This window comes from Dunckerocampus dactyliophorus, chromosome 7 (assembly GCF_027744805.1).
Source record: "Dunckerocampus dactyliophorus isolate RoL2022-P2 chromosome 7, RoL_Ddac_1.1, whole genome shotgun sequence".
Classification (NCBI taxonomy): domain Eukaryota; kingdom Metazoa; phylum Chordata; class Actinopteri; order Syngnathiformes; family Syngnathidae; genus Dunckerocampus; species Dunckerocampus dactyliophorus.
The window spans coordinates 9,595,848-9,622,880 of NC_072825.1; the positions used below are offsets into that span (position 1 = coordinate 9,595,848).

General features: G+C 39.0%; 1 protein-coding gene across 7 annotated transcripts in view; it reads left to right on the plus strand.

The window, feature by feature from the left end:
* Positions 1–27,033, plus strand: part of adgrb1a (adhesion G protein-coupled receptor B1a) — a 139,376-nt gene that overhangs the window by 98,370 nt on the left and 13,973 nt on the right. For 5 of the 7 annotated variants that reach the window (XR_008572128.1, XM_054783178.1, XM_054783179.1 and 2 more), the window contains 10 exons: positions 1,638–1,741; positions 2,431–2,533; positions 3,445–3,595; positions 4,549–4,618; positions 4,851–4,917; positions 5,868–5,953; positions 14,296–14,394; positions 23,583–23,754; positions 24,286–24,381; positions 25,669–25,708. Coding sequence is in view for 6 of the 7 variants with exons in the window: in XM_054783178.1 (XP_054639153.1) it covers positions 1,638–1,741; positions 2,431–2,533; positions 3,445–3,595; positions 4,549–4,618; positions 4,851–4,917; positions 5,868–5,953; positions 14,296–14,394; positions 23,583–23,754; positions 24,286–24,381; positions 25,669–25,708 (988 nt within the window). In the remaining variant the exon portion in view is untranslated. Of the gene's footprint in view, positions 1–1,637; positions 1,742–2,430; positions 2,534–3,444; positions 3,596–4,548; positions 4,619–4,850; positions 4,918–5,867; positions 5,954–8,969; positions 9,030–14,295; positions 14,395–23,582; positions 23,755–24,285; positions 24,382–25,668; positions 25,709–27,033 lie in introns of all 7 variants that reach the window. The other 2 variants (XM_054783180.1, XM_054783181.1) reach the window with 2 other exon arrangements.

Here is a 27,033-nt window from a genome sequence, read left to right on the forward strand (position 1 = left end):
GATAGTTACAATAGCATCAACAAATTGGTTTGGGTGTAATTAATCCAACTTGGCTGGTGAGATTCCAACTGAGCCACACAGGTAGATGGATTCACTTGAAGGTTTATGATGCGCTCCGTTGGCTGTAAAAGCTTGTACAAATTTACACTTTTTAAAGTGTACAATGACAGAAACTTGCAGCTTGACGAAAGACACGTGGCTCATGTTGTGGTTGTTGTGTGCTGTGTGAGCTCCAACAGAGCTCCATCATCGACACAAGTAAAACTCTCTCAACAGACATCTTTATAGTCCACTGCACTTGTAATGTTTTTCTCCCCCATTTGCTTTTAGAGAAGGAACTCACTGCAGTGCAGATTAATCAGAGGGATTTAATTAACTTGGCCCTGGCACACACATCAAACTAGCAGACAAGACAGGCTATAAACTCAGCCAATTATCTCTTGCAAGAGTTGAGGGTTGATGTTGTGGAATTGACTGGATATGGTATTGGGCTCCAAAAACCAGACTGCAAAAGGTTTAGCGGTGCTGCAGATGACCAACAATTGTAAAATTAGAGCTATTTTAAAATGTTCATTATGATCTCAGGTAGCCTCTTTTTATGTTCGCTACATTCAGGAATGGAAATGAGCACAGGATCCTGTATGGATCCCTGTAAGGGAAAGTAAAATGCTTGGTGTATCTGGCGATGAAACACTAAATAATGTAAGCATTGTAATAATAATGTAATGAAGTAATGTAAGTAATAATTCCCATGAATGAATCAACTTGTTGTTTTTTTTTAAGGATAGCTGTGGACAACCGTAGTTGTCCATTATCATCATCACATATGAGTGATGGTAAAAAGGCTCAGGGGGTACACAAGACAAAAAAGGTTGGGAAACACTGATTTAGAAGATAGTGGACGCCGTAACAGCAATCTGAATCAGCTTGTCAACACAAAAGGTTGGATGGTATTGTAAGCATTGGCGATGGTGGGTGTGAGCATGACACAGCAGACACATGACAGCATCAACCACACCAACAAGGGCTGGTAAGTCAACTGCAGAGTCGTCCAGAGAAGGTTTCTAGGTTTTTAGAACCAGCCTCTCCATCACCTCCATGATCTGTGGCGTCAGCGCAAGGGCAAATTGTATTTCAGACCAGATGGGGTGGCTTTCTTGGGTACAGGAACCAAACAGTAGCACCTTTTCCTGCATCCGACCTAGTTTAGGTTGTGATGCAGAATGCCAAACTGCTGGTGGGCACAAGAATGTAGGACCCTGGGACTGATGTGATCGGGGTTTGACCTTGTTTTGTCTGTCTCCTCACCTGGTCAGCTGTCAATGTAATGTTGGTAATGTTAGTCTGGAGGCGGAGGGGGTTGAGGGTTTGTCATCAGGGCCGCTCGTAAAGGTGGAGAGGTGTGATAGTGGAAGTGGTGGCAGTGGTTGCCGTGGAGACTAAAGCAAAGTGGGGGAGGAACAGCATGGGGTTGTGAGCTAAACCTGTTAAAAAAAAAGCCATTTAGCTCTTTTGCCCTATCCAGTGTGCCCCCCTGCTGGCGATTGTCACCTCTGCAATTTCACGCATGTACAAGTACAAGTAATGATGACAAATCTTTTTCCTCGCCATTAATCACTGATGTTTTTATTTTTCAGAACATGGATAAGACACAGCTCCCGTCTGTGACAATGATAGTGGGCTGTGGAGTGTCTTCACTAACATTGTTGCTGCTCATCATCATCTATGTGTCTGTCTGGAGGTGAGAACGTGAATCATATGAATATCCTTGCTTTACAGAGACAGGTGGACACCAATTACCGTATAAGTCATTGTAATGGTAAAGTCAAAGTGCTCAAATCCTTTAGAAAAACCCGACGAAGGAAGAGTCAAAAGTAATATTTTCAATGTCACACTGCCAGAGTTGTGTCAAAGTACCTACTTTGGCTGTGAATGTTGACAGTCATTCATGTAGACTCCAAGTCCTGAGGCGATGTCCCAACATTGTTTTCAAAAGTACTGCAAGTACACAGACTCACAAAATTCTGAGAAAGCTTTTTCTCATCAAGTGCCAGGCTAAATCAACAAGCGGGGCGAAATACTCTAGTGGATGTCCATTTAAGCCAATCGGAGACTGAACAAAGTACTTTTAAAAAAAATCAAATAAAACAAAACACATGTATTTAGAAAAAGGGAATCAAGTATTAGGACTGACGGTACAGTGGATTTTCTCCTGATTATCACACTTATAATTTAAACATTCATCAAGACAAAAAAAACAGATAGTGCCCTACAAGATGACATGTAAAGGAAACTCAACAAGTTTAAACACAATCTGGATAAAGATGAAGGCCAGTACACAAAAATACCCACGTCATGATAGAAATCGCTTAGAAACCGCTGTATTGTATTGTGTATTGTTAATTATGTCTATGTCTATTTTCCATGCAGGTACATTAGGTCTGAACGCTCAGTCATCCTAATCAACTTCTGCCTCTCAATCATTTCCTCCAATGCCCTTATTCTCATTGGACAGACCCAAACACGGAATAAGGTACTAACCAATCCAAATACAATGTGTTTAAACTAGGGCTGTCAAAAATAACGCATTAACGGTGGTAGCTCATTTATTTCATTAATTATGTTACATTTTTTTTGTGTAATTAACGCATGTGCACCAGAGCCGTCATAAGCAGAGTGGAGCACATAGCACAATGAAGCAGAGTGGAGCGGCCCCACACAGCCACACAGAGTCTGAGGCTCTTTTATAACTTCATTCTTACCTGAACGCATCAACAGCAGGACAATGTACTGTATATATCTCCAACTCGCACACGTCTCTAGTCTGTTCGTCCTGAGAACGACACTTCCTCATTCTCATCACAACAATGTGTGTGTGTGTGTGTGTGTGTGTGTGTGTGTGTGTGTGTGTGTGTGTGTGTGTGTAAATAAACAGAAGATAAAGAAAAACGTGAAGTGGATGTTCTTATCACTCACTTCGAAACTCTTAATTCGGAATGTACAATTTGCTACATTTTAAGTATTCTACACTGAAAACAAGTAAATGTGCCTTAAATTACGTGATGTCTTTGAACGCAACCCCACATTGCTCATAATAACATGGGTTAAAGCACGGGTGGGCAAACTACGGCCCGTATTTAATTTAAACGTTTTACACACAAGCTGGCAACATGACTTGCAAGTAGTCAGAGTCAGTCAATCGGAGATGCAGTGATCCAGACAACTATCTACTGTATCTCTCTGTTAATTAAATACAGTAAAAATGGGCATATTTCAGACATAGTTGCTAATTGTGATTAACCGTGATTAATTAATTGAAAAACTGTGATTAATCTGATTCAATTTTTAAATTTGACAGCCCTAGTTAACACTGAAATTGAAAGCATGCCATGTTGTACGGTCAAAATGAAGCATAACTATCTTTTTTCTTTCTTCTTGTTCCAGGTTTTATGCACCATAATTGCTGCATTCCTTCATTTCTTTTTTCTATCATCATTCTGCTGGGTCCTGACGGAGGCATGGCAGTCATACATGGCAGTGACAGGTCGCCTAAGGAATCGGATCATACGCAAGCGTTTTCTCTGTCTTGGCTGGGGTTCGTCTTCCTTCTCCTGTCCATCTAATGCAGGGGTGTCAAACTCAATCACACCGGGGGCCAAAACTCAAAGCCTACTTTAAGTTGAGGGCCAAACTGGACACTACCCCACCACCCACCCACCCAACTTTGTATCTTTCTTATTATTTATCCTGAAATGTTCAACATTTGTATAGTCTCATGAGCACTGACAAACAGATAAGTTAGGAGCCTACACACCATCTATTCTGGTTTCCTGCGCACGCAGTGTCGGGATTGGAACGTACAATATAATGCACTCCTGTGGTTGCGTTTTCAGGTTGGGATAAAATGCACATGACAGCTGGCTGGTGAATGTATTTTTTTAGAACATTTTTTTTGGTAAATGTACTTTTTTTTAGAACGGAGTGGAGTGAAATGTGCATTTTTTCGTGTTTTTCGTTACTGCTTGAGATTTCCAATAGTCTGCAGATATACAACTATGGCTGTTTTGGTGGTTGTTCGTTTCAATAAAGTGATGTTGATCAGCCACCTCTTCGTCATTCTCTCAATGTCTGGGCAAAAGCTACAGCTACGCCTCTTTAATGTGTTGTTTTGTACAGACAGGGTGTAATAGTTAAAGTGCGTGTACAGTTACATTATTTTGACTTTCTGAATCTGGCACCCTTATTACGAGACGTTGTAAATTTCGTGATATATACAGTACAATGTTGTTTCCACTTTTAAAATTAAAATGCCAGAGGAGTCGTTTATACTAGAGGAATCGCTTAATTATGCTGATTGCTGTAAGCACTTTGTTTGATAAGGTCCGCGAGGCAGGCCAACTCAATGCTATTTCCCAAACAGTTCCGCGGGCCGGATGAAATTGCAGTGTAGGCCAGATTTGGCCCCCGGGCCTGAGTTTGACATATATGATGTAATGGTTCTATTTTGAATAGTTTGTTTGATTTTAATGTCCTTTTTTTCTCTCGTAGGTCTCCCTGCACTTGTTGTTGCAATCTCAGTGGGCTTCACCAAGGCAAAGGGCTACGGAACACCCAGCTAGTAAGCATGCTTGTCTATACCGTAGATGATTGTGTCCTGTAGTGTAGTGTATATTGTGTTTGTGCAGAAATGTTGAAGGTTTGATGTTTCTAGCAGAGTACCTTTTTTTCTTTTGTATTTTACTTTACCCGTTCTTCTCTTATTTTACAGTACACATTTTCCCCTCCTTTTACGTCTTCGTTCTTCCTTCACTCCATCACACTACCAATATCTGCTTGCTCCTCTCTTGTAGCTGCTGGTTGTCTTTGGAAGGAGGTCTTCTCTATGCATTTGTTGGACCCGCTGCCACTGTTGTCTTGGTATTTCTTCTTTCTTCTTTCCCTGCCTTTTACCCCTTTTTCATCTAATTACCTTCAAATGCAATTCTATATCTGTATTACAGTTAAGTAGCTTTGCTAAGCCCGTTGACATAGCCCCATACCACTCTTTTCTTTAAATACATACTGTAGTATACCCATCATACAAATATTCATATAAGCTGTGTCCTGACTATCAATGATCAAAACACACCTTTTTCATACTTTATACAACTTTCAAATACTATACAAACACATGCCGAGCAGTGTTTTGTGCGACACCAGTGTGTGGAGTGGAGTCTGTGCAGTAGTAAAATGTCCCGCCCGATGTATGGGCGTTTAGTCTTAATATCCGAGCTTTTTTACAGGTCAAGCATTAAAGCAATGAAAACTTAGCAGTTTTATGAAATTGTAAACGTACTCAAATAATTTTGTATATGTGGTAGCATAGGTTAATGTGAGCTGGTGGTGGCGGACCATGACCTTCAGTGAGATTACTGAAGCTCACAGTTTAATAACCCGCGAAACAATCAATGCTTTTAACGAAACGTTGCAATAATGTCCTTTCTGGACTTGCAATCATTCATTCCAATCATATTGTCAGTCCATCATTACGTAACGCAGATGCACTTATGCAATTACTTACATTTTGTTTTCAAGTTTTTTCTGTTTTTAATATTAGTACTATTTATATCACTTAATAAGTCATCAGCCCATCTTATTAGCGGCCATTATTTGAGATATTTTGCTCATGTCATTAAAATTGAACATAGCACCTACGGTAAGTACAATCACTAAGTACAACCAGTAAAACAGTGATGTATTATTCACTTGCATGCTGCAGTTCATCATCTTGTCATGAACATCATCAGTCATCAGCAGAATATTTCTGCATGCTTTCAATAGGAAACAGTCTTTTATGTGCATTAATCATGTGCCTCTTCTCTTGGCAGGTTAACATGGTTATTGGGATTCTCGTTTTTAACAAACTGGTGTCCAAAGACGGCATTACTGATATGAAACTAAAGGAGAGGGCGGGGTATGCCTTATACCACACATCCATTTTACACTGTCACCTATAACCAGCCTGGTGATGTGGCTCATCAAGGGTCAAATGCAATGACTGTCTTTGGATTAGTCAATATTCAAAATTCACCCAAGATGGTACTTAATTGACATAATGGAAAATATTTTTGAATCATCTGAAGCATGATGAAATCGTCAAAAGTGTAAAATAGTCCATCTGGTTATCGATAGTACTACAAATGAAGACAAGTACTCATTTCATTGCTTTCCAAATGTTGTTGCATTGACCTGTAGTCATGCTTTGTGTGTTGTTGCTGTCATTGATGTTCTCTAATTCCATTTATTTTTCTCCTCTATGGTAGTTTCTAGTAAGGGGAAGCAGGGCTTCAAGAAAAAAATTGTAGGAAAAATTGTGCATTGTTATTTTTTGGGATGTTTTGCACCACAAAATCAGTGTGATGAGGGGTGAGAGAGCAAAACATTACACCGTGACTTCAGACTTTATTTAAGGTTTTATTGTTATTCATTCTTCACGAAATTACATTTTTGGCAGAATTAAGACAGAAAAAACAACCATATATCTGTATATATACAGTGAACAGGGGTGATTTTTGCCATTTTTTAAGGGATGACGCCAGGTATTCTGACATACAGAGCATGTTGTTTGAATTGCCTACCATGACTACGTTTGTAAGCTTATTAGCTGTGTACATGGAGCACACCACAAAACTAACCAATATAGGTTATTCTCTGAGGTTATTGAATGAGCTAATTCATTATGTATATACTGTACATTACCTTTCTACTTCTGAATTCGTGTAAATTTGCTCGCCGCATTTGAAAAAACACTGGCTCCCAAACTTAAAAAGCAATACCTTGTTAGTTTTGAGAAGCTACCGCTGCCAAGTACAATCTTAATAATGTATTAAAATATATTTAAAATAACATCATCATTTTATGAGTGGGTCTACCATGAATTTAGTTAGCTAAATACCAAGTGGTGGGTTATGACAGATGGAAAAACTGACCCAAATAACAACGTCCTTTCTGTTGGTAAAACACTTGATTTTGTTTTTAAAAATGTTACCATAATGGCTTCTGACTGACTGTAGTTTGAAAATTACAAGAAACATGCACCCTGCTCTCCTTTACAAATAGTGGGGGAAATAAGTATTTGATCTCCTGCTGATTTTGTAAATGTACGCCCTTCCGAAGATATGAACAATCCAGAATGTTTATGGTAGATTTATTGCAACAGAGAGATACAGAATGTACCAAAAAATCCAGAAAAAAAACATTACATCAAGGTTAGAAATTAAGTTGTATATGATTAAGGGAGGGGCGGTGGATGAGTGGTTCATACGTTGGCCACACTGTCAGGAGATCGGGAAGACCTGGGTTCGAATCTATGCTTGCTTGTTCTCCCCGTGCGCGTGCGGGTTTTCTCCGGGTACTCCCACATTCCAAAAACATGCATGTTAGGTTAATTGGGGACTCTAAATTGTCCATAGGTATGAATGTGAGCCCTGCAATTGGCTGGCGACCAGTCCAGGTTGTACCCCGCCTCTCGCCCAAAGTCAGCTGGGATAGGCACCGACATACCCCCGCAACCCTAATAGGGATAAGCGGCATAGAAAAAGAATGATTAAGGGAAATACGTAACCAGCAATCATTCTGACCCCCACATACTGTTTATGTACCCAAGAAGCACTCAAACGACTCCGAACCTCAGTTCTTTATGTGGATAAAAGGCACCTGCCACACAGAAACCTCTCCACCACCAAAGACAAGCCAACGTTTTGACAAAGAACCTAAGGGACAAAATTGTAGACATGGACTGGCCTATGAGACCTTCAGCAAGAAGCTTTGTGAGAAAAAGACCTCAGTTTGCACAATAATTTGGAAAGTGAAGAAAATACAAGATAGTCAAAAATCAATCACAAGCTGGAGCTCCATGCAAGAGTTAGTTCATGTTTGTTAATGACCTTAAAGGTGGTCACCGGTCACCACAGTCACCAAGAAAAACAATGGTCACACATTTTGCTATAATGGATTGAGATCCTACTGTAAAGTGTCTCCCTGCTCAGGAAAGCTTATGTTAAGTTTGCCAATGAACTCCTGAAGGCTGGGAGGATGCAGTGTGCTCAGATGACACCAAAATTGAGCTCTTTGGCATTAACTTGACTGTACATGTTTGGAGGCAGAGAAATCCTGACTATGACTCCAACAACACCATTCCTACTGTCAAGGATGGAGGTGGAAACATTCAGCTTTCTGCTAAGAGTACAGGAAGACTTCACTGCACTGAGGGGGTGATGAACCAGACAAGGTATCGTAGAAATATTTAATGACAACCACTTGGGCTTAGCCTCAATTCTGAAGATGGGTCATGGATGGGTCTTCCAGCATGACAATCACCCAAAATACAGCAAAGGCAACAAAGGAGTGACTCAAAAAGAAGCACATTAAGATTCTAGCCAGTCCCTGGACCTTAACCACATTGAAAATCTGTGGACGGAGCTAAAACTTCAAGATGCACAGCGATAGCCTCAAAACCATCAGGATTTGGAGAGTACCTGTAAACAAGAGTGGACCAAAATCCCCCCCCTGCTAAGTGTGCAAACCTCCAGGCCCTCCTCCACCAAGTACTAAGTCACGTTTTGCTTGGGTATCAAATACTTACTTTCCTCCATCAAATACTAATTCATTTAAAACTTTTCTTAGTTTTTTTTATATTCTGTCTCTTTCTGTTATAATAAACCTACCATGAAAATTCCAGACTATTCATGTCTTCGTAATGGGGTAAACGTGCAAAATCAGCAGTGGCTCAAATTCAATTACTATATATCCCCCACGGTAGTCGGCGATTCTCCTTTAGCATTGGCATTGTTGGTACATTCATATGCTTTCCTTTTCTCTCCTAAAACAATGTAAGCTTTCTTCAATGATCTCTCTGTTCAACTGCATCTGTTGTTACTGTCTGAAATGTCATGTCTGAGTTTGCACAGAATCCCCTCTCTCTCACTCAGGGCTCCTCAATCAGGAACACATCAGCTTCAGAAGCCCCTTCTCATGCCATCAATGATTGGGTAATTGATTGGATGCCCATCACGTTCTATTCTTAAAGACTGAGTTCCAGCCCTGCCCATTACCACCTGTTTAATCGTGGATTTTTTGGTTGTTGGTAATATTGGCCTTCCCGCCTCTTTAGCTTGTAATTTATCTCATTCTGTGTAAGCTTTACAGGACGCCACATACCAATGCATTACTTTCTTGTGCTTATCAAGAAATTGGGACTACCAAATGATTCTATACAGTGGTTGAGTAGCACAACTCAGCATGGAATATCGACCTTGGATAGCTTCAATCATTGAAGGAATTTAGCTGTTTTTATGCCTAGTCCCTTTGTCAGGTATGTCTTTAAGTAGAGTGAAAGTTCAAATTCAGATTGTTTGGTTGTTGTGTTTGGTTCCTGGTTTTTTATGTTTACTTGGTTTGTTGCAGTGAAACAGCGTACGGATTGGATGCTCGTTTTCGGCATTCATAGCTTCCGGGACCATTTTGCCAAAAATAGCCAGAATTCAATTGATTTTGAAAGAGGCTAATGTTCACCTCTCCACTGGTCAATTGTGAAAAAAATATTGTGTAGTTCAGATAATAGGACATCACCCTTTTGGATTTACTACACAGGGCTATTGCTCTGTTCTCAGTCACCGGCGATATTTCCAAGGCTGTTGAGATAAATTGCCCATGGTTGGGTCCAGTTGTTTACGAGCTCGTGCTCCCAACAGTGACATATTCTTGCTAGGGTTCTTGGATAGAGTTGTTTGTGTTGATTTTGAAGAAATTTGTCCATAGAAGGCACCGCATACTTACTGAAGTAATTGTCCATATAGTGTTGCACTCAGAAATGATCTGACCCCCATGTAAATTACTTTTATCTGCAACATTCACAAACTTCAGGTCGCTAAGCAAAGAAAACCAGAACAATATAAATAGCTTAGTGCAACAAACATTACAAACCGCACGATGAAATAATATGCCAACAGAACAAGTCTTTTTTTTTTTTTTTCGGGACATTATTTGGCAATTTTTAAGTTAAATACAGTACAAAAGTTTGGACACACCTTCTCATTCAATGTGTTTTCTTTATTTTCATGACTATTTATATTGTACATTCTCAAAACTATGAATGAACACATGTGGAATGATGTACTTAACAAATAAGTGTGGAATTACTCTAAATATGTCTTATATTTTACACATATATTTTATGTCTTATACTTTTTTTCTTTCGATAGCGCTGCAAACCCTTGGTGTTCTCTCACTGAGCTTCATGAGATAGTCACCTGAAATGGTTTTCACTTCACAGGTGTGCCTTGTCAGGGTTACTTAGGGGAATTTCCTGCCTTATTAATGGGGTCGGGACCATGGGCTGTACTGTACTTTTGGCCTGTACTGTATCTCAGATTACAGTATAAATATGACTTAATATAACCAAACTGGTCTAAGATAACTTTTATGTTATCAGGCATTTTAATTTTTGCCTAAAATAAAGACTTTTGACTTTGATTTCAGATACTATTTTAGATTTCCACTTTTTGTACTGCGGTCAGTATTTATTGAAACAGGGCAATTAAATGTCTTTGTTCATTTTGCAAATACATTTAAAGCTGTTTGACTCAAGGTTACATTTTTTCAACCAAAAAATATCTGAACAACACCACTGATTAGTAGTATATGTTACCAACATTGGTATAAAAGAACAGAATGAACAAAAAAAACAATTACCAGATACACTGCATAAAAATTGTCGCTTGGCCCAAACAATATGTACATGTCCGTAGCTCGTACAAAAACTTTCACAAGCTTGTACAAAACCAGCCTCAGAGATGCGACCATCAATTTTCATTCTTGCTGATGTTATGCTAATCTATACATCCACTGATAGCTAAAATTAGTAGCTAAATTTTGTCAAATCACTATCATTAGCTGACAACAAACATAACTTGTGAGTGTGTTACGTAGGGCGCAGCTTACGTGCTCAATGCAGGAAGAGAGCATCATATACAGTAATGCTTGTTGTACATTTGAAAGTTAGCGCCCTCTAGGCAGCGGCCTATCGTGACATACAGAAGCTTTAATGCAGAATGGGGGTTTAGTCATTTTGAGTGCATCTGTATGCAGCACATGAGAGATTGATGCATAGAAGTAGCGAATGAGCCAACCGACGCTTTAAATCGGTAACCTCAATCCTTCATAGACCATGATTACTTTTAACTTTATTTTAGGATATGTCTTTTTGGGACCTTCTTCAGTCCCCAGCATCGGCACATGTGATTTTCTTTTGCTGACCCACTGTTTTGCTTGGCAGCGGGCCAAGTAGTGTTGGTCAGGGGCTGGGCCCTTAACAGTGTCACAAAGCCAAACAGTCATAAGCGGAGTCGGTCGTAAATTCTTGACCACTTGTAATGTAATTCGTGAAAAGCACATGTCTGGAATCTAAATGATTGTAACTCACATGGTGTTTTTAGTTTTCAACCCTTTGAAACCCTCACGCTAGCTTGACATTGTCCTCCAGATCAAGATTTGCCCTCCCTGGTTTCTCTTCAATATGCCTCACAAAAAATGCGCATTCGACCTGAATTATCGTGTATTTCTAATTTATTCCCGACCTTTGGTGGATGAGATGTGTTTTCTGAGAAAAAAACGACCTATTTTCAGAGAAAAAAAAGAAAATAAACATAAAAAATGTACCAATTACATGTGAATTTGCATGGCCGTCGAATGAGCAAGTACCACTGTAGTGCACTTTGCTGCACCCTGCATCTTGTAGTGTGTAAACCTGCCTTGTTACAGAGCTTTGTTATTTTGCAAGTGGCGATTTCACTAAAAGCTTTGAAAATACATTTGTTAAAAATACGCCGTGAGTTGTGCCGACACAGACGTCACAAGAGACAGCAGTTCCAGTACGTGCGTTGATCGTAGCTCAAGGTTCAAATTGAAAACAAGTTTATTGGAGTTAATTAATTTGTGCTGCATCCAATTAAGCGCATAGCAACATTTGAATGAGGCAGGATTGCCCTCGGAGACAGTCGTCACTGTCATCTGCACCCCCACAACAAATTAGCTTGACCTCGTGAAATTAGAGAACACTAAAACATTAAACAATGTCGAGGCTGCATTTTATGCCGACTTAAATACGTACATTGTATTTACAGTGCTATTTGTTTTGCAATATTTTGTTTTTCAATCCGTCAACCTACACACATTTTGCCTCTTGACTCTCCTGTCCAGGTAAATTGTGTTTTTCAATAAAAAGTGTTGATTGCTTTTTAATATCGCCGCCTACGGCATACATTTAGCAGGTGTATTGCCCTTTTACTTGAAATTGAATTTCTTCCATGATGTGATTTTTAATCTGGGCATCCACAGGCTACAAATTTCTATTCTCTCAGTTTGTCAGCTGTAATTGTGTTTGTCAGGAGACAACATACCAGATTGTTTTCCTATACCCAACCAATGTTTTCAGCATTCCATTCACTCAGATTCACGCAATTCATGCATATTGAAGTTATAAATGAAAGACTTCTGATTTGGGCTAATTTAAGCTAAAATGTGTGATTAATATTTATTAGCATTATGTATTTTTGAAGAATATGTTGTCTTCAGTTTAAGCAGTCTTTCGTAGTACACTGGAACCTTGTTTTTTGTCATTAATCCGTTCCAATTCGAAACATACAACAAACAAATCAATTTGCCCCAAAAGAAATATTGTCAATCCAATGAATCCTTTCCAGATATCCAAGAGTAAAAACAAAAACACATTTCATCGATAATAATTATAGTTTTACATACAGAATACAAAGCAAAATACATCTAAATGTTGGATTAAACTGATAAATGAACATGTGACATGACTTTTACCTTTATTGAAGACTTGTTGGTGAACACGGCGTGACCGAAGGGTCGTGCGGATGCTGTTTCATTGTAGTCCCTTTCAAACTTAACTTTAAAGAGTTAGGGCTGCATACTTGCTCACCTGAACTTTATTGTAACCTTCAGCAGCAGGTACAATCACATCATCACACACACCTGGCTCACTATTTGCTACGTCTCTCCGTTAAACCATTTCCTCTGCAACCTGTGTTAGCCAGGGAACCTTTACATTACAATATCGTTGGAACAGACGCTACGTTCGTATGACTTCTTTCTTGAATTCAATAGTGTTTCTTACCTTCTTTGTTAAAGCACCTTTTTTTTTTGCAACTATCCTAAATTTTAAAAAAACACAGATTCTTTAATTACCTCGAGCTGAGAGCATGGTTTCTAACATCTGCTTTATCGTTGTACTCAGTGGGTTTTGTTTCTGGTTGTTATGAAACAATTTGTTCAAATGTATTGTATAGTTCATAGATTCTGGTTTTTGCATGGTTACGTTAGTATTTGCAGATTCACTTCATTACCTTACAGTGTAGAGACAAAATAGCATCTAGTAATAGTCTGGGAGCTACCTGGGGTCAGCAGTCAGAACACTGCATGTTGCTTTCCACGCCGCTGCTGGTCAGAACTTCCAAACTCCCTAACCATTGAGAACTGTGTTTATTGTGTCTGAGGCAGACGTACATACTAACCATATGTGCTCCCGGGAAAATAATAACTATATATTATTTAAATATCTAGATGGTGGTGGAGGTGGCTGAAGCTAAAGGTCAGATCGGTGCATTTCGCCTTTACAAGTTTTAATGATGTTCAATCATTCGGAAAGGAAGATTCAGTTGTCAAAAGGTGAGAGATTTGGATATTAATGGTGAAAGATATTTATATCTGTACATTTTGGTACTGAAGCTCACTTTGTGAGGACTACAAGTAGTGGTTGCAATTGTTTGACGTGTGCCATAATGTTGAGAGCATGCTTATGGCATAGAGACGCTATGGTATTGATCTTGGTAAGTACTTTGCATATACATGGAAATTGCTGGATGTGGCTTGGGTAGCTCACTTCAGATCAACAAAACAGTTTTAAAGCAAATTATTTACATGGCTGTATATATAGTTATGTGAAAAAATTAGGACACCTTTAATTTTTATTTATTAATTTTTTTTACATGACCGTTTATGAAGACAGCCTTCCACTTCTTCCAAGCCATACGTGGATAAATCCCAGAAGCACACACTGAACTCTGAGCTGGCTCACAACCCTGAGAGAGAGATTGTGTGAGACCACTGTGACTCACTGTTTGCGTGACTGTTTTGTTTGCTTGTGTACACACGCGCACATCTGTTCGAGTCTGTGTATAGGTGCATTTGTATCTGTTTGTGTTGTTGTTACAGCGTGTTAATTTGACTTTGCAGTCAGATGACAGTGCCACTGTACAATATGACGCTCAAATGTGCCAAGTGTGGAGTTATCTCGTCGGCTGACGTATCCACCACAGCTACCAGTAACGCCATGTTAGTCCGCTAATTATTTATCTTCAACTCTTCTTACCTCTATCTTCTCCTGAACTTCACACCTCTCTTGTCCCCCCTCACTTAATTGGTTCCCCTTTTATTCATCCTACTGTCATTTTTCTCCTCCCTGATTCCCTAGCAGGGATGTTTTCTTCATTATGAGGTCACGAAAGCTCTGTTAACCGTGTTAGAGCTTTCTGTATGTAAACTGATTTGAGATGTGTGTGCACTGTAGATGGGTATTTTCTATTCTTTTCTACTGCATGATATGACATGGTATTACTGTGTTGGTGTTCTGGAACATCAACAACATGTTTGCATACACTCATCATGGATGTCATATCAATTTTGGGCCCTTGATGATTTACCGTTCTTACTTTAACCATTCTTTTTCTAGGGTGGAGCGATTAGACAATCTTCAATGCTTTTTAAAAACATGAATTGGGCGCACAATTTAGGATTTTCTGTGATTTACACTGGGTCAAATGTATACATGCCGGCACAGTTCCCAAAAAGTTGCCAAAAAGTTTCCCTCTACATAATTATAATAGGAAACGTCGTTGAAGAAGAAGTAACGAAAACAGAATATTTCCACCACTACACTCTGAGCTCAGTCTTCACATGAGGAAAAAATATAAAGAAAAACTTGCACAGTTAAATGTTAAGTGCATTGAACTTTCACATCAAATTTAAGCATCATACAGTATATACTGAAGAAGACTAAACAATGCAAAACCAAATATTCAATATAGAATTCATTATATAGTCCAACCTGGGTTTTTGTATGCACCAGTTTTCGTATGATTTGTTTTGTTTTCGCCAACATTTTGGTTTTCTTACGTTGTCTCTTTTTTTGTAAGTAAAACTGTAATTATTCTCTATAAAATGAAGTTTTTGTAAATATTTTTGGTACGGTCGTCAAAAATAACGCGGCAACATAGGTAACTAATTTATTTAATTCATTACGTTAACATTTTTAGCATAATTAACGCATGCGCGCCATGGCAAGCCACGTCTCTCTGTTATGACGGGGGCACAGTGTAGACAGAGTTTGATGCTCTTAATATCTATTCTGACCTGAACACATCAACAGCAGTGCAATTCCAACAGCGTTTATATACAGTACAGTATATCTCTAACTCGCAAACACGTCTCTAGTCCGTTTTTTTCAGGGAACGACACTTGCTCGTTCTCGAGGTGCATTCACGGACACTCCGAACTCAGAACAGCACAACAGCATTTTTATTGTGTGTGCATGTGTGGTCAAAATAAACTGACAGAAGACAAATTTTAATCATTTGTCTGGAACAGATTGATTGGATTGACATTATTCCCTATGGGAATTGCGTCCGTTTGTGTGCGTTTTGGCTTTCATCAAACCTTTTGTAACAAATGAATAACAAAAACTAAGGTACCACTGTATTATTCATAAACTGTATGTGAACAGCGGCCTACGGTATGTTGCAACTGCTGGCACTTAAAAAACTTGATATCTAATATTACACAACTTTAAATTAATTTTTCTTTTTACAAGATGGTGAAGGTTGGATGTTGCAACACAAATGTTAAAGTGATTTTTACTTGGCTTGACAGTCTGGGCTCACATCTCTCTGTATGAAAGAGCCGCCTTTATTGTCTGCTGTCTGCTCTGTTGTCCACAAATTGCAGCCATTCCCCCATGTGTGTTTTGCAGAAAAATCAATCGTGAACTCATCGTTGGTGTTCCAACATATTGCACATAGTTTACCCTCGCTTTCATGGAGAACATTGGGGAACTGTTGAGCGCGGCCTTTTGCGGTAATTTGGGTTGGTAAATGGCAGACGTTATACCATATGTCTGTGTCTCATTCGGTGTAAACAAGGAAGTGACGGCGTGAAAATATGGCGCACGGACGCATTTCATTGTTTGGGGGCAGTTGATGTACGTGGGGAGGGGGACAATTTGATTTGCGAAAATGACAATGGCCAATATTGTGGGGAAGTTGCGGATTGGACAAAGTTGTAATCAGCGCAGGATGTAGGCTTTTTGTGGCCCTAAAGGAGGTTTGTCTGTGGTCTACTGAATGACACGTACTACCGTTACTAAACAAACACACATATATGCTGCATAATAAATGTAAGAAATGAATTAATCGCAAATCTTTTTATTTGAATAAGATCTAGTATAGCAACTGAACCAATAAAGCAATATTCTGAGTAAAAAATATGATTAAATAAACAAAATACAACAAAATACTAAACTAATATAAATATGGACATGAAAATGTGCCCTCTAAGTAATCTGAACATAAAGCATCAAAATATTTGAAATTGTGCAAACAACAAATGAACCGAAATAAGAAAAGCATTCAATCTTAAAAGTGAGTAAACACCATTCAATCACTACACGACACCACCACTGAATGTTACCTTTATCATGCACCCGCTTTTCTATCTCCAATTTGCTTTTTTTTTAACCCTTCAGCACCACTCCTATATATTTCATTCATTTCAACATGACTAGGGTTTGATTTTGTAAGTTTGAACCCTCAAAATGCCAATAGTTATTGAAAATAGAAATAGCACACAACTAAATTGACTTGAACTTTGTCAGAGCCTTTCTGATCATGTGTTCACCCCAAGTGTTTGCGGCCCTAAACAACCACATACAGCGTTTATGCCAGCAGGAGATTATCATCATTTGAAGATTACTTACATTTGTGTGAACCGTGTAAGCAAAACAGCCACAGAAGTTGATGACTTTGCCTGCTTGTGTAAATTTACATTTCTTCTTCTGAGCTCTTCGCTGGGTTCCTTGGACCTTCCGCCGTTCTGAGTATTGTTGATCTTAAGGAGGTTCTTCAAAATGCAAAAAGTAGAAATAGGGATGATACTTTTTTTGAGGAATTCATTTTTTGCAATCAACCAATAAAGTGAAATGTTAAAATGCTGTTCATCAGCTGATCAAAAGTTTAAGACCACCCAAACCACCTAAAATACAAATACAATTTTCAAAAAAGGACTCAGTAATGAATATCTGTGCCATTTTTTCTTTTTAAAAACGGGCATGCTTGATGCCAGTGTTTCCAGGAGGCCACCTGTTGCTCCAGGTGGTGAAGATGGCTTCACAGAGGGCATCCGCTGTCTGGAACTGATGTCCATTTTTGTAAACTTCCCTTGCAATCCATCCTCAAATGTTCTCAATTGGATTTAGATCAGGGGAACACGCAGGATGGTCCAAAAGAGTGATGTAATTCCTCTGGAAGAAGTTCTTTTGTCAGGCGGGCATTGTGAACTGCAGCGTTGTCCTTGAAAAACCCAGACATTATCACACAAACGAGGGGCTTCAGTCATGATGGATCCCCAACATCTCCACATAGCCAGCTGCCGTTTGACGCCCCTGTACGACCTGAAGTTCCATCGCTCCAGGAAAAAGCACCCCAGATCATGACGGTACCCCCTCCACTATGCCATGTGCAAAACATCTCTGGTGGGATCTCCTTGTCATGCCAGTAGCGTTGGAAGCCATCAATTTTTTCTCATGAAAGAATTAAACTTTATTACACCTTTCAAAGTCCCACGTTTGGTGTTCTCATGCAGATTCCAAACAGGCAATTTGTGGCGTTGAAGGAGACGAGGACGTTTTTTTTTGTTTTTTGTTGTGGTCTTTAACTTTTGATCGATTTCAGCCTATTTTACTTTAATGCTTGTTTGCATTAAGTTGCTTATTCAAAACCTTTTTTTTTGTCTCACTCCATTTCTTCTTTTTGCATTTTGAAGCTGGACGTAGAACCTCCTTAAGATCCAACAATGCAAAATGTAAATGTTTACAATTTTTCAACTCGTGTTTTGACCAGAAGTGTATATAAGCATGTATGCATTATTCTGACCCTGTGTAAATTACAGAAAATGTATAACGAGAATGTCCATGCAATTCACAAACTATTTTTATTTATTTGAAAAACAATGTTACAATGAATCAGAGCTGATCTACATTTTTGCAAGCAACCGTCGGTCCTCTGCATCAAGGCTGCCAATATAAATTGACCATCTTATAAGGCTAATTCATAATTAGAAGAACCATTATTAGGAAACGTTTGCAATTGTGTTTCACAGTCAAAACACAGTATTAAAGGGAGCATGCTATTATTTATGTCAGTTTAGTGTCTGAAGCATCAGAAATTGTTTACAGGGTCAAGGAAGAATGAAAGAACTGCCTTTAGAGACCCAGGAGTCTATTGTTGTGCTTAAAAAGGAAGGCTTTTTAAATATGAGAAATCGGGAGAAATCTTTTAGCATGCTGTTAACTACGCCCTTCAGGGTGCGGCACAAATTGCTTCAAACAAGGGCCGTGTGGCGTTTAAGACAAACACGCCTCACAGGTTGTCAACTTGCAAATGCACTAAATAGTTCTCGTTAAACACCAACGTCAGCATCAACAGTGAAGAGGCAACTTTATGGCAAGAAAATATCCTGAAATCCGGACCCGTCTGTCCACAACACCTTCTTCCAGTCTTCCTTTGTCCAATGTCTGTGCTCTTTTGCCCATCTGAGTCATTTCCTTTTATTGGCCAGCCTTTTTCTCAGTAATTCTGCTATGTGTTCCAGTATCCTGAAGTCGCCTCTTCACTGTTGATGCGTCACGATAATTTGATTCATGCTGGTCCCTGTCAGCAACTGGTGTGAGGTTGACAATACATGTAGAGAGCGTCATTTGCGTTCAAGGGGAGGTCAGTCTTGAGTGTGAAACACAACCCAGTCCCTGCAAGGCGGAATGCTGTTTCACATCGGCGCATTTCCTTTCTGATACTACCGTTGAAGTCGACACATTTGTGGATTGACTTTGACCCCATACTCCGTGTTTCGTGTAAAAGCAGCGAGTTTGCAATAAAAAGCGCTGGTAAGGAACGGGGTCTCGAAGTCCACCCCGGGTTAAAAAAAAAATCAACATTCCTGACTTTTATCGGCAGCATGAAAGGGGCTGTTCATTCCAATCATGCTATTCGAGTTGCAAATGGCAGTGGATACCTCAACAGGATATGCATCCAGTGTTTCCCACAGGGTTTGTTTAGTGTGTTTTCACCACTGGTTCGTTTTAGCTGTTTAAACGAACATTTTTTGCACATATGTGAACAAACTCAGACCCTTCTCAAACAACCCAGTGGTTGGGTATTTGTAGAAAATCAATGGGGAAAATAAGTATTTCATCCCCTGCTTATTTTGATTTGGTCAGTTTACCTCCTTACAAAAATATGAACAATCTAGAATTTTTTTCTAGAAACATGCCCAAAGCAGAATGCTTATATAAATTATTTTATTATGTATAAATGTATATATACTATATCTGAAACTATGTGTTCTAGTCATACTATGTGCTGAAAAATACATTTATTCATCAAAATTCCAACGACATACTGAAATGGGTCTGGATGTTATAACGGATTCACAGATGTTCAGTATGCGCGCCGCTTGTGACACAACATATACTGGTGGCTGTCCAGATCCCTTTGCCCTGCACAAACAACCTCTGTCTTTCTAGTGCAGGTCCAAATCTACTTTCCAGTTGGTGTGTGTGTTTGTTAAATGTCCTTGTATGACTTTATTTCATCACCTACCAACCAGGAAGCATTCAGAGCTCAACATAACTCAATTTCTGTCGATAAAAGACACAGAAACAATCTCTTCCATTCAAAACTCTTGACCACCATGGGCAAGACCAGAGAGCTAATAAGGGACTTCTTCAGAATTATAAGAGAGGAGCTGGTTGTTGATGTCAAGGGAGTTGGGAGCACTGGCACCAAGAAAAAAAATGGTAACACACTTCACTTTAATGGATTGAAGGCACATGCACAGTCCCGTCTAAAGTTTGCCTGTGAACACTTGAATGACTCGTACAAGACTCATACATGGGAGAATGTGATGAGTCCAAAATTGAGCTCTTTGGCCTCAACTTGACTCGAGGTGTTTGGAGGCAGAGAAGTGCTGAATATGAGCCAACAAAACAATACCTACTGGAGGTGGAAACCTTCTGCTGCGGGGCTGTTTCTCTTGGATGAGAACCTCCTGGTGATGGATTGTTGATGGGTCTTGAAGCATGGCAGTGATGCAAAACAGAACACAAGAGTGGCTCAAAAAGTAGGACATTGAGATCCTGGAGTTACCTAGCCAGTTTACGGATCTTCCCATCCCATAGAAAATCCATTGAGGGATCTGAAAATTTGGATTACAAAGCGAAAGCCTTGAAACCTTTAAGATTTGAGGAGAATTTGTAAAGAGGAGTTGGCCAAAAGCCTTCTTAAGATGCCTGCAACCCCGGTGACCGACTACAAGAAACGTCTGACTGTTGTGCTTGCCAGCAAGGGTGTCTCCACCAAGAAGTTCAATACTTATTTCTCTCAATCAAATACAAGTTAACGTAAGACCTTTATTTAACGTTATTTTTTCCGGATTGTTTTACATTCTGTCTCTCAGTTACAACAAAAGGTACCATAAAAACTGTTCATATCTTTGTAAGGGGGTAAACTGACAAAATCATAAGCGGATCAAATCAAACACAACAATGTTCCATTTCTCTTGATTCACTGTAAAATAATTTACGTTTGGTTTGTTTAAAAATGACTCTGTAAAAACCTGGACAGTGTGAGGGTTCCAGATTACTTTGGAAAAGCCCACGCAAACATGGAGAACACACCACACTCAAACAGTTGATCCTATGTACGTATTTTTGCTGTGAGGCAGCAGAAGTAACCACCCGGCTTCCCTCTAAATTATTTCTCAAGCACAACTGAATAACGCAGGGGTGTTTGTGGATTTTTTGTATTTTTTTTTTACTTTTTGACTAAATTGTGTCACTTGTCAACACGGCTTATCTTGTATATTGACCTCATGATGACCTAGTGTGCCAAAAAAAACAAACGATAATATAGTTTTGGTAGGACTGCACAACAGTGTACCAAAATGTTCTCAGGTTTTACAGAGTAAATGTCTTACCATAAAAACCTCAACTTCTTCCATTTTATAACAAAATCTTTAGAGGATATAATCAACATAACACATTCATTGAAGTTTGGTAAAATGCAATGTTTTTTTTTTAAACAAGCATACATAATATTTTATGCGAAGAGTGAAGCAAGGAACAGCCAGTGATAACATGAGCTTGTATATTGCACATCATCATGATTACCTGATCTACTCTTTTTCCCCGTGTAAGACAGTTACAAATTCTTTACACATGTAGCTTCACCCAATTTAGGATTAAATTTGTTTGTACAGTAGAGTATATGAATACTACTCCTGTGTCACCTGTTGATACTCAACAAGATGTCCCACACAATATCACATCACTGCTCTGTCCTGCCTGTCTTCTGTTTGTCTTTTCATTCTGTACCAGCCTCATTACTCATGTTTTTCCTTCGACTCAACCTTACTCTTCCTTCTCTACCCTGTAGCACTAGAATTTAAATAGTTTCACTGATCTCAAACATACATGCATGGGATATATGTACATACATACATATATGCTGCATATACACAGTCCATACATTTGCAGTCAGAAGTTGACATACATTCTTCACACACATGAATGTCATGTTCATTTTGGGCTTTATTTGTAGCATTACTTTTTTTTATACTAGAGCGATTAGATTTAAAAACAAGAATGAGATTGGATGCTTTTTGTATCCATCAGCAAGATTCTGTCTGGATATTGCTTTCCTGGCACTCTTTGAAGCACACTTTCAAAATGTTAGGGTTGAGGTTGGGAAAGTCATTCCAGAAGCTTAGGCCATGTCCACACCAATACAGATTTTAAAAAATGCATATTTTTCAATGCATTTTGACCTCTGGTCCACATGTAAATGTAGGTTTGTGTTGTTAAAAATGTAGCTTTTGGAAAACTGAGTGGAGATTTTTAAAAAGTCCGGCTCCAGTGTTTATACGTGGATGGGTAAAACAGAGCTTTTTGTTTTATTTAACAACAGAACATGAAGCTATTGACTTACGGGTGTTGGTTTCATTTCATGCAACAGTACGAGCGTGCATGCGCCCCATAACACACGCAGCCACATTGATGTTTCCTGTGCTTTGTGTACGTTTGCGCTGATTGTAAAAATAATCCACATCTAATATATCACTATTTTGACGAACAGAGGCATTATAATGTGCGACCACATCATCTCTGGTTGCTTTTTCAGGCTTCCAAAATGCACATGACAGCCGGTGAATGTGTGTTTTTGAAACTCCACTTGTATGAATGAGTATTTTTCAACACTGCAGAAGGAGATATGTGCCTGACAAGATCTGCGTTCATGTGGACATGGCACTAATGTAGACTGCTTTTGTTTGGGATCATTGTCCTGTTGGAGCACCGAACTCTGTCCCGCGTTTCAGCCATCTGGCGTGTTGATGTGAGGTGAATTTGAAAAAAATTGGACATAGGCCTCCGTCCTTGTTCCATGCATTTTGTAAAGTGCACTAGTACCACAGGCAGCATGACAGCTGGTTGAAACTCCAAACTGCTCCAAACATACTTCTCTTCATCGGAGACAAATAGCTCAATTTTTGTCTCATCTGACCACAACACGTTTGTCCAGAAGACATTTGGCTTGTCCACGTGTGCGGCTGCAAATTTCAGTTCGAGTGTTAGAGCTTGGTCTTGTTAATCTTAAGGATTGTTCAGCATCACTACAATATGTATGTACAATCTTGACCCTTTAGATAAAAAAACAAAATGAAATCTACCGTTTGCACTAAGTTCTTGATTGTTTATGACCATGTACATCACATTGTATAATCAACCCACCCTTGAACAAGAATGGTTCAAATAAATCATCTAGGGCCCAAAATGCATGTGACATTCAAGCAAGCCCATGATGAGTGTATGGAAACTTCTGGCTGCAACTGTAAACGGGGTATGTGAGAATAATGGATGTATGATTTGTTGTGAGGCATTTTTGCACAGTTCCAAGTGAGTGAAGGCTCCTGATAATTTGCAGACAAGATTGGTTTAGAAATGTGTTTTATGTTTTCAGAGGAAAGTAACTGTTCTACTCTGTTTGTAATGTTTTCATAGATAACAACGCTGTATATTTAAATGAATGCATTATCCACAGCATAGTCATCAGGAAGTAGGGATAGGCCTGGTTTCTGTATTGTGTTGATAAAGGTGTATTGCCACTATGTTTGACAGCTGGCCTGCTCCCGTCTTGCAGGGCTTCACTGTGGAGCTCCTGTGTGGTTTTGCCCCTTCTGGCTCTCACGTGGATGTCAGCTGTCCTCGCCATCACTGACCGGCGCTCTGCATTATTCCAGATTCTTTTTGCTGTCTTTGACTCTCTGGAAGGCTTTGTCATTGTTATGGTGCACTGCATCCTGCGACGAGAGGTACCTTTTATATAACCATGACGCTGTACACGTACATGTTCCTGCTGCATGCCTGCCGCATAGTGCCATTATATAGTCAGCCCTCAGAGGATTTTTTTAAAGGTTTTTGGACTCATTGGCTCACCATATTCTTGCTCCTAAATGTCTCATTAGCATTTACGAGCCAAGGGCAGCCTGTGTCAGGTGCACGAGTCGTACTCTCGTAAATTTTTAGTTTTTAGGTCGATCCCCTTTTTACACGCGGCCCTGTTGGAATATCCTGAAGCAAGAAACTCAAACCCAGTTACTCTTGACACTGTGTTATCAGGGTGTAAATGAGCTGTTTGCCTAGCAGCATGCACCATTATCATTAAGTGAAAAACAGTGTTTTTAAATATTTTGCAGGTAGAAAGACCCTGCAGTATAGGAATAAAGCCTGGAACATCATGAAAGAAATCTATTTTGTCGTTCATTAAATTGGGCTTATACAGTATTTCGGAGAAATACTGTTGTTGCCTGTGTGTGTTGCATGAGCTCTACTGTCTTCAACAGGTCCAGGAGGCAGTAAAGTGTCGTGTGGTAGATCGTCAGGAAGATGGTAATGGGGATTCAGGTGGATCTTTCCAGAATGGCCATGCTCAGCTTGTGGTATGGACGTAAATTTTCTACCTGTTTTCCATCTTTTCTCAGTTCAGCTCCAAATTCATACTTGCCAACATTTGAGTTCGAGTTAAATGGTTTTTATTGATTGATTGAGTATCTTCGGGCTAGAAAGGACACAAGAAAGTAGCTCGGGACTGTCAGGAGTTGTTATCGATATGAATAGAAAGAATATCAACCATTGGCATTGTTTCTTGTCATTATGAAAAATACACTATACGTTAAAATAAATACATTGGGAACATGCCTTTTGCTTGTACTAAGTAATCATATATGAGGTAATCATTTTACATGTGAAACCTTTAGTCAAAATATAAAAAAAGAGTAAAATATATATGATCTAATTTTATTAATACCCTTTTTTCACTTTCCTAGTCATTTCCACCATAAGGATATTGAGTCACCTATTTAAAACATGTATGTGGTTATGTATACCTTGGTTTTCGTTATGAATTTGTTCCAAAACATACATTCCTTAGGATATAATGTAAATCCAATTAATCAGTTTCAGACACCCAAAAATACAAAATAAATTTTTACAATACAAAATACATACAATTTTATGCATAATAGTTTCACATGCAGAAAACAATGCAAAATAATTAGAAATGGCAAATGGATGGAACTTAATTCTGGTGCAGACTTGGATTGAGTTCAATAATGTTTCTCCTCTTCTTGATCAAATTGCTGGCACACGCAACTTTCTTTGGCCCCATGGCCGGTTATTTAGTAGTTGCACTTATTTAACGCGTGCTTTGAATGGGCACTCAATTTCGCGGTACAGGGCAAACTGACTAGTGTGTTATGTGCAATATTGTATGAAAAACGGAGACAAAATTGAAACCGGGGCATACGAAAACTGAGTTTTGACCGTATATATTTTTGTTCGACCAATGAAAACAGTCTTTTTTAACATTTGGCTGGTCCACTAAGTTGTGCTATGGAAATATAAAACAATTATGTATTGTTATTTTTCAGTGAAATTATTTCATTTCTGATTTTTAATATACTTGGACTACAGACTATATGTCTTTTAATTTTTTTCCCTTCTTCACTTGCATTGACACGCTGATTCTCTGACAATATATTGATCCTCCTAACTTGTAATTGCTTCACTGTAATGCTGTTGTGCGGCAAAATGTTGCAATATCGTATCACCAGTTACGCTGAGATTCCCATCCATGTCTCACCTATATCTGTCTCCCCGTCTGTCTAATATCAATTGTTAATGTTTTGAATAAACTAAATGCATTTATTGACATTTTCTCTCCACAGACTGACTTTGAGAAAGATGTTGATATGGCTTGCAGATCAGGTACGATGACTTATTTTGGGAGTGTTTGTCGTTTTGTATTCAAAGCCCCACTGGAACAGACAATGCATGTTTATTCTCAGTCTGCCTACATTTGTGGGGCAGACTGCCTGGGGTATTTGACTAGAGACATACAACAGTTATGTAACAAAAGTCAGCATAAACTGATACACAGAATGAACGCGTGCGGATATACAGTAGAGTATAGTCTTGTCTGAGTCTCTCTGCCATGAAGCCCCTACAAACAGCGTCACATCAAATAATGTTGTCTTGTGGATCGGCATAAACAGAAACAGTATCGAAGAACAGAATGGTTATATTTTATTTTATGCAGTTACTTGGATTTACAGTAATTTGGGCAAGCACTCACATCATACATGCATCTTATAGCCTCAAGAGCACCGATTAGAAAGGATATCAAAACACATTTTTATGTCTCACTGCTGCATTATAGTTGTTTGATACACCAGTAAACGGTATAAGCACTACACCATTGCATAATGGCCTCTGCATTCAATTATTATTGATTTTAGCAATAAAAGTTTGGGTCTGCAAAATGTATGGCAAGATGCCATAGAATAGAAAGTAGGCATACATTACTCTCTAGGTTTGTATAACATAAATCATACAAATGAATCAGATTAAGAATATATTGAATACCATACAATTCCTAAGGGGGCTTTTTACATATACAGTCATTTCTCGCCACTTTTGGTTCGTACATCGCGTCGTCTATATCTATAAATGATCCCACAGGGTAATGTTCTGGCTGTAATCCAACTAAAACTCTGAATCCCCGACATCACTTCCTGTCCACATGTTATTGAAACACACACAAGTCTTATTACGAGTCTTATTTATGTCTGAAATGGCTTATTTTCTCTGATTATATCTACTATATTGGGTACTATTAGTGTAAAGGTGACTATAGGGGTGTTATTTCATGTCTAGAGAGCTCTAGTAATATTAAAAAACATATGTAGGAGGTCGTAAACAGGTTTTCTATGCTCGAAGTACGAAAATATTTGATTTATAAATAATGAATCCGACTTGACGGAAATTCATTTATCACGGTGGGATGTGGAACAAATTAGCCACGATAAAGGGATTACTGCATATACGCTATAAGGCATGTCAGAAAGGTTTCAGGACTGTTAATGTTGTTTGCATTGTCCACTGCGACTTCTTGCCTCAGGACCAGACGATCAAGAAGCACGTCTTTAAAGAGGTCCTGCAGTTTTGCTTTGTTCAGTCTGCCATAACAAAGATGCGCCTGCTCACAGTACCCTCAGCATCTGACGTTTCCTGACCAAGAAGTACATCGCCTC